We start from the raw sequence: 8,971 nt of genomic DNA on the forward strand, positions 1-8,971 counted from the left end.
CCTTCCTTCCTTCCTTCCTTCCTTCCTTCCTTCCTTCCTTCCTTCCTTTCTGTTTATTTATTTTCTGCTCTTGTTGTCTAGGCTAGAGTGCAATGGCGAGATCTCCGCTCACCACAACCTCCACTTCCTTGGTTCAAGCGATTCTCCTGCCTCAGCCTCCCGAGTAGCTTGGGATTACAGGTGTGCACCATGCCCAGGTAATTTTGTATTTTTGGTAGAGATGGCGTTTCTCCATATTGGTCAGGCTGGTCTCGAACTCCCGACTTTGGGTGATCCGCCCGCCTCAACCTCCCAAAGTGTTGGGATTACAGGCATAAGCCACTGCACCTAGCCGACTTTTAAACCAGGTAAGTTATTTTGCAAAACTGCAAGCAAGTCAAAAAGGGGAAAGACACTAAAACTGAACACAGAAATAAATAAACCTTTCAGTGTATAAAATAGGTAACAGATAAAACAGTATTTTCAAGGAAGCTTGAAAATGATGCTTTCAGTATAGATCCCAAGTGTGATATTTTATAGATGCAAAAAAATGTGCAAAGAATTTTTTAAAACTGTACTCAGTGAATTTATTGTTAGTAGTCATGTCGATATTATGATTTTGAAACTTTTATATCTATTTTAAGATAAAATCCAGTAAATAAACAGGTCAATGTTGAAGAAAACAAGGCCTCTAATCTATGAGAAGATATATAAGTAAAAACACTTCAGTTTTAAATATGAATTGGAAATATATGTGTGTGTGCAGAATTGAATTAAGATAGACTCTTTAGTTGTGTAGTAGTCTACCTTAATCCAAATATCTATGTATGTGACATTTCTCTCAGTCATATAAATCTGTGGAAAACTCAGAGATTACAAAAGATAACTTATATAAAAACATGCTCTTCTCATTTTGTTAAGATATACATCCAATTCAACATTTTTGTATGCAAATTTTTTAAATCAGCAAATACACGCTTACTGTAAAATGGTCAAAAAGTATAGGACTGATAAAATGTGAATATTTCCACTTTCATGCTATAGATTTCATTCCTCACGATAAAAGCATTGGGAATTCTGTTTGTATCCTTACAAATCTTTCTGCAGATAATAACTGTTTTTAGAAACAAAGAAAAACCATGCCACAGTCCCATATTGTATCTAACACTGACATTCGTCCTTGCGAAATGTTCTGTGCCTTCTTTGCTATGCCTTCCTTAGTTACAGGAGAAGAACCACGAGGTCACTGCCTATGAGATGGCCATGACCCACTTGTCCAGCTGACACTTCTGAAACCCCTGTTTGCAAGGAAGCTCCCCTGGAGTGCAGGTGCTGATGTGGTTCCTAGCTCTGCACCTTCAGAAGCGCAGCCTGCCCCCTGCCCTCATCACTTGCCCGACCTTTGCACCCTCAGAGGAGTAACCCTGTCAGCACATTCCGCATCTCCTGCCCTCGTGCCATATTGGTCCCTTGAAAGCATCTAAAAACAACATGGTAAAGCCTGTCACATTAAGTTCGTGTTCATTTCTTCATTAAACATATAAAATACCTGTTACATTAGTGACGGGTGCTAGACTGCAGGAGGAACAGGGGCCGGTGCTTGTGACAGAGGCACCGCCAGAATGTCCTGCATGCTCAAGTGAAGGTTGGTGCAGAGCTGAGGGCCTTGGGTATGGTGGGTGGGCAGGAAGGACCCCACTTGCCCAAGCACCCACCCTGGGATCCCGGGCAGGGAAGCAGGATGTGACTGTCTGTGGAAGATGGGAGAAGCGTGGCTGGCACGGAGAGGGGTGGTTTTCCTGGTCCCTGGTGAGTGCAAGTGGCCATGACAGATGTGCTCCCAAGAGAAGCAGCAGAAAGCGTGCCTTTCCGTGCTGCCCCCAGACTCAGAGCTATGACCATGAGCTTGCACTGGACTTCCGTCCTGGCCTGGCTGGAGCAGAAAATGGTGACATTCCCAATGGGGCTGCGCAGCTTCCTCTGTTGCTCGCTAGCTTGGTGCCCCTTCCAGAGCCCTGGTCCCAAACGCTCCTCCTGCTTCTTTCATTTCGAAACAAGCTTGGAACTCATTGACCACAGGGAGCTGCCTCCGAAGTGAGTGTGACCCTCACAATGGCTTCCCGTTCCAACAAAGATCAGACTTGACGTGAAAAGAGGCTCTAAAGGAGAATCGCGGACCCAGAAAGAAGAACGTGAGAATTAGAGAAGATTGAAGTCAGGGATACTCCGGTGCTGATTATAGGCAAGTTTTAAAATTCCTTATTATGATTTGGATCAATTAAGACCATTTTACGGATAAACTTATGATAGAACTTGTTTTTAAAACACATGCTTTCTTACATTGTCAGATTCTCACTCAAAGGAAAATGAATGAGCCAGATTGTCGCTCAGCCCCCAAAAAACAAAATAAAAGCAGGTCCTGCTATCAAATGGAAATGATGATATTATACCACCTGATAGTAGCTGCAATAGCCGTGGGCCACCTCCCTGAGGCCTGTCCCCAGAGACCTGCACACCTGGACATTCCAGAAAAGTCAAGCGTACATGCACCCCACACATATACACGTGTGTGCAGTCATACACAGCCTGCCCTGCACACCAGCATGTACACACGTACACACACACGTGCATGTAGACTCACAGGCAGGCCTAATGACTGTGTACACAGCAAAGAGGATACTATCAGAGAGAACTTTCGGTGAGGTCTCTGTGTCAACAGAGTAACAATTTGGACACAAATTAAACAAAACTCAAGTATATGTTCCAACTAAAGTAAAAACAATATACCCTAATAGAAACACTGGAGGCGTCTCTGCACCTCAGGAGGACAGGGGTCTCCCAGATCTCCCCTTTAGCCTGGGACCCAAGCATGCACAGGAGGAAGTCCCAGCCAGTGCTAACAGGAGGCCAAGGTTGTCCCACACCTCTCGCCTGATGTTGCCTTCTTTGGAGAGGAGGCCAGGAGTGGGGACACTGGCTAAGGATCTGGAGAGATCAGTCCTGTGTCTGCTGAACAGATGCTGGGGCCATTCAGCAAAAGACTAGGAGAGGTTGTTGGCAATTTCAGAGAGCACTCTTCTGCAAGTACGGTCCAGTGTCAGCAGTGGGATGTGGGTGCTGCAGCGGCCGGAGCAGAAACAGTTCTCTAAGGTTTCACTGCTTTTGACGATGCATTCCATAAAGAGATTTAGAATGTTCCTAAACACCGCAAAGAATGTCCAGCAAAGGACGCAGGGCAGGGTGGTTGTGGGGAGCAAAGTCACCCACAGGTACGCAGCGGAGCCACGGGTGGCAATGGGGTGGCAAATGCAACACCTGTGCCAGGGCCTCCTAGGGTGGCCGCCTGGCTTGCTGTGCTCCCCCTGAGCCTGAGGGGCCTCGACTTCCCGTTGACCGTAACACTCCTGAAAGAGGAAGCAAGACAAAGCCAGAACACTGGCCTGGATGTCATTCGGAGAATTTGAAAAACAGAAGTGGAGGGTCTGGGTGAACAGAGGCATAACCACCCCCCACCGTCCACGTGCACTGGCCAGATTGTCGCCCAGAGCCACAGCTGCAACTGCTCTCCAGAGGCCATTGGTGAACTCCGGGAAGGGACAAGATACATCCTGGGGCTGTGGGTCCTCAGGGTGACAATACCATTGCAACTTCGAGTCACTCTCCTCAGCCCTCACCTTCCAAAATGGGAAGCCAATAATAAATTAATTAATTAATTTCAGACATCGATCAGGTCAACAAAGGAAAGCGTAAGATTATTACTTTATAACATGAGAGTGAATGCTAAAAAAAAAAAAAAAAAAAAAAAAGTCAGAATAACTGCAAATGCTGCCTGTAAGAACCAGGATTTTAAGCTGCAGATGGCAGGACAGGAAATTATACATTATACTAAGCATTTTAGAACTACTTATCCATTTTAACAGTTTTCTAAATGTATATGTTACTTAGAAAAATAAATATTTGTATACGTGTAATTTCTTATGTATGCATATAAAGAGCTTTCTAAACACTGCGGTAGTTGCTGTGTCTTCCTCTTTTTCTTCTTCCTTTTCCTTTCTTCCTTTCTCGCCTTCCTTTTCCTCCTTTATTTTCTTCCTTTCCTCCCTCCCTTCCTTCCTTCATTCCTTCCCTCCTTCTTCCTTCAATTTTTCTCTTTTTTATTCCTTCCTTTTTCCTTCTTCCTCTTTTTTATCTCTCCTCTCTTCCTCCTTCCCTCCCTTTCTTCTTTCCAGCTTAGAGCTGGGAGGAGGGGCCCAGCCTCCTGCTCCCTCCCCTTCCTCTGCCTATAACAAGGTCTAGTCTCCTTCTAAAACCGACAAAGCCCTCCCCTGTGGTTGCCCAGTGCTGTTCCCTTGTGCGGATAAACCACACTCTGCTTAGTCATCCTTGGGCAGGCAGACACTCTTCACTCTCCAGCTATTGCAAAGAAAGCCACTAGCAGTGAAACTCAGAAACAGTATCTTCAGCAGAGGAGGCCAGACACAAGACTTCCAAAGTATACAGGGTTTCATTCTGGGAAGACAGAAATTTCTAAAATTAGATTGCTGTGAAGGTTGCACTACTCTTTAAATATGCCAAACATCATTGAACTGTACACTTAAAATAGGTAAGTTTTCTGGTATGTTAATTATATCTGAACGACTCTTCTTTTAAAAAGTAAATGAAACTATTTTACCCCCTGCCTAAAGCCTGCCCAGGATATCTGGGCTGATTCTGGGTTTTGTCTGTTACAAATAAAGCTGCTGTGACTGTTGGTATACAGGTTTCTGTGTGAAACAGAAGAGTCTCTGGGACCAACAGCCATGAAGGCAATTGCTGGGTTGTATGGTAGTTGCATCTCCAGTTTTACAAGAAACTTCCAGACTGTTTTCCAGAATGGATATAAGATTTTATATTCCCACCAACAATGTATGAGTGACCTGTTTCTCTGCATTTTTGCAGTATTTGGTATTGCCACTCTTTTTAGATTTTTGCTACTCTGATAGATATATAGATCTCACTGTGGTTTTAATTTGTATTTCCTTGATGATTAAAGAGGTTGAAATCATTGTATGTGCTTTTTATTTTTTATTTTTGGCATCTATATTTTTTCTTTGAAAAACAGAAAATGCATTTGTGTTTTCCCCCTAAATTCTAATTGGTTTGTGGTTCTGTTTTGTTTGTTTGTTTGTTTTTTGTTTTTTTTTTTGTCTCTGTTTTACTACTGTGTTTCTTTATATATTGTAAATATGAGTCCTTAATCAGATATGAGGTTTGCAAATATTTTCTCTCCGTCTCTAATACATCTTTTCATTGTCTTAAGGGTCTTTCACACAAGCAAAAGTTTTACATTTTGATGAAGTTCAGTTAATCAAAATTTCGCTTTTATGTATTGTGCTTTTGATATCTGATTTGAAAATTCTGCGGAGCCCTAGGTCCTAAAGACTTTACCCTATTTTTCTCAAGTTTTATAATTTCCCATTGAAGTCTGTGATTCAATTTTGGTTAATTTTTACATAAAGTGAACTTTTTTTTTTTCTTAATGGGTGTCTAATTGCTCCAGCTCCATTTGTTGAAAAGGCCAACTTTTCAACAAAGTTGAAACATTGAATTGTTTTTCTGCCTTTGTCAAAAATAAATGGAGCGTATTTGTGTGGCTCTATTTCTGGGCCTGTCGGTCCACCAACACCACCCTGTGTTGATTACTATAGCCATATAAATATCTAGAAATTGGATGAGTTGATTTATCCCACTGGATTCTTCTGTTTCAAATTGTTTTAACTATTCTAAGGCCCATGCCTTTCCATATATATTTTAGAATAAACTTGTCTATGTCTACAAAACCTTGCTGGGATCTAATTTGCTTTTAAAATAAGATATCTATAACTGTTTTCCACTTTTTTTTTTACTGAAAATATTATTAAAGTTTAGTTTGCTTTTATTAAACTTTCTTTTTCCCCAAATTTCAGCATGCATTCATTCATTCCCTCAACTATCTGTATTGAGCACCCACTCTGTGCTGGGAGCTGTGGAGGTTCTTTGGGATAGAACAATAAAAATACATGTCTGCTTTTCTCAAGGAACACATGGTTTTGGATTGTTAATGAAAAAATTTATTTTACTAACTAAATATTATTTTGAAGGTACGTATCTATTTACTGAACCCTAAAATTTAACCTACACAACTGTTCTTGCTTTGTCCTTGGGAGCCTGTGCTGCTGAAGAATGCCATCAGATGATTTGGGTGGAGCCTGGGTGGTTCACCCTGGTCGTGTCTAGTGACAGCTCTTGATGGGGCAGGTGGCCCGTGGGCAAGTGTTCCTGTCATTCTTGTTTACCTCCTTCATCACCCTGCCATGCCTTTTAGAAATAAAGAAGAATAACCGAGAGTGAGTCATTCATTCTTTCTCACATACGTTCATTTAATCAATGTTTGTCGAGTGCCCCCAACATGCCAGGCGTGGAGTCAGGGGTTGGGCTGAGGCCAGAGAGCCATCCCAACAGGAACCTACAGCTCTGGCAGTGGCTGCTGCAGAGCTTTGGGAGCCTCCTGGGCCTCCGCTGACCTCCAAGGGAGAAATAAATGCAAAGCCTACAGGAGGAAGCCACCTGGAGAGCCCCAGCCTGGCGGGGAGCTTGGGTGCAGGCAGAAAGGCAAGGGGTGCAAACACATCACCTTCTAACTACTGACCAGGCCTGGGGCACATCAGTAGAGGGAGGGCTGGACTTGTGTCGCTTCCCAGGAAACAACAGTCTCCTCCCTGACCAGATCTGAACACAGCAAGGAACAGAATCAAATACACAGACCTCGTGTCCCAGATTGTTTGCACTGCTATAAAGGAATACCTGCGACTGGTAATTTATAAAGAAAAAATGTTTATTTTGGTTGACGGTTTTCAGGCTGTACAGGAAGTGTGGTGCCTGCATCTGCTTCTGGTGAGGCCTCCAGAAGTTTCCAATCACAGCAGAAGGCAATGGGGGATCAGGCATGTCACAGGGTGAGAGTGGGAACAAGAGAGAGAAGAAGGAGTCCCAGCTCTCCCATGAATTCATGACCACTCATTACTGTGCCAAGCAGTTCATGAGGACTTTGCATCCATGACCTCGACACCTCCCACGAGGCCCACCTCTAATACTGGAGGCTACTCTGCATCCATGACCTCGACACCTCCCATGAGGCCCATCTCTAATCCTGGAGGCCACATTTCAGCATGAGATTTGGAGGGAACACACATCCAAACACATCACCTTCTAACTACTGACCAAGGCCAGCCCCGAAGGCCTCCCACTGTGCTGGGGCTCTCAGCGGATTTGTTTTTGCAAAGATCCAGCTTCTTCTGGCCACAGTGAAGAGAACTAGGCAGAACTGGTTGTTTCTGGAAGGAGCGTAAGGGCCAGAAAGGTCCTGTGTTCTATGCAGAGAGTGAGAGGAGATGTGGAAGGGGAAAGGGCCTGCCAGGAACCTGGAGTCCAGCTGAGCACCGAAGGCCAACCTTCCCCTCTGCCTCCGACTGCCCTTTTCCTTTCCAGGCTATATTCTTTATACCACAAAGACTCTGGAATGAGAGAAAATGTCAAATAGCCCATAGAAGCACATCTTTTTCTGTAGATGCATGCGGGTGATGGCATGCAGCCACACTGTGCCCAGCACACCCAGGCTTGTCCTTTGCCTCAAGAGAGTACCCCTTCCCCTTGTGCACCACCATGAGCAAAGTGGGAACCAGGCCCTGGGCTTAGAGAGGAAGCGGAGGGAGGGCCAGGGCTGGGGCAGCCTCTGCAGGATGCCCAGGACAGGGGCACAAAGACATGTGTGCAAGCGGAATTCGCTTTAAGACTAAATGGCAATTCCAAGATATGTTTGAGTTTTTTAAAAGTGGGGGAATTGAGATGAGAAAAGGAACATTAAAAATATTTTAAGAAAGCTGTTTTATTTAAATGAATTAATCCCAAATTACCACATTATACTTCAATGCATATGACATTTTAATAAAAAGCTACTAGTTTTGTCAGAATATAAAATATTTCATCCGATGAAAAAAGAGTAATATAAACCCATGTAACCAGTATTCCAAGGTAAGAATTGTTTAGATTTTGCAACTGTTACTTCAGATCTATTTTTCAGAAATAAAACATGACTAACAGAGTTTAAGTCCTCCTCCCATGCCCACTCTCCCTCTTTAAAGATTCCGCAGGCCTGACATGTGTGGGAGACTTTTGTTCCCATGGTAATGCTGCTGCTCCCCCACCCCCATGCCTGTAGACACCACAAAATATTGCTGTTTGTTTTTAAATTCCATTGTCAGCATCACCTTTCTGTATCCCCGCCCCCAAGGTTACACTTTTAGGAGGCACTCAAGTTGGTACAAGTAGAATGACTTCATCCCCTTTCGCCGCAGGGGACATTCTGTTCGGTGAAATATGCCACGAATTCTTTATCCAGGCTTGGAGTGGAGGCCTTGGAGGGGGCTTCCAGTCCTGCACTCCTGCAAACCATGCTCCAGGGCTGCCTCGTCCGTCCCCGCTTCCGCAGCACCTGTGTGCTGGGTGCCAGGGAGCAGGCACCTTCTGCTCTCGCAGATGCAGCCAAATGTCTCCCGAATTTCTCTAGAGAAATTTAAGTTGCACCGCAGGAAGAGTTTCAACAGTGCACACTCTAGGCCTTGCTGGGTGTCATCAATGAGTGTGAAGTGGCATCTCCTGTTGCCTAGAGATAGACAACCAGTGAATTTGCGCATTCTCAGGCGTCTCCTCTGCGTGAAGGGCTGCCCCTATCCCTGCCCTTTTATTTCCCTGGGTGCCTCGTCTTCGCCCATTGGCAGTCAGAGTTCCTCCTGGTGCTGTGGAGGAGTCTTTGTTATTTACAGGTAGGGCAAATATCTTCTCTCCCGTTGGGGTTAGCAGTTTATGTTTTGTTCAAGAGACGTTTTTACTTTTAACACACTCGAATGCATCCATTTTTAAAATTTCTGCATTCCCAGTCATATAGATATTAAAAAAAAAAAAAAAAAAAAAAAAA

General features: G+C 44.1%; 1 protein-coding gene across 1 annotated transcript in view; it reads right to left on the reverse strand.

Annotated features, from left to right (window-relative positions):
* Positions 1-3,020: 3,020 nt before the first annotated feature.
* The window catches only part of LOC105531494 (chromosome unknown open reading frame, human C5orf38), a gene marked incomplete at its 5' end in the record, with an annotated part of 11,167 nt that continues 5,216 nt past the window's right edge, over positions 3,021-8,971 (reverse strand). Inside the window, 4 exon segments of the mRNA XM_011969413.1 lie at positions 3,021-3,383; positions 7,245-7,367; positions 7,468-7,511; positions 8,447-8,659. Coding sequence (XP_011824803.1) covers positions 3,021-3,383; positions 7,245-7,367; positions 7,468-7,511; positions 8,447-8,659 — 743 coding nt within the window.

Source organism: Mandrillus leucophaeus, unplaced genomic scaffold (genome assembly GCF_000951045.1).
Source record: "Mandrillus leucophaeus isolate KB7577 unplaced genomic scaffold, Mleu.le_1.0 Scaffold89, whole genome shotgun sequence".
In the NCBI taxonomy this organism is placed as follows: domain Eukaryota; kingdom Metazoa; phylum Chordata; class Mammalia; order Primates; family Cercopithecidae; genus Mandrillus; species Mandrillus leucophaeus.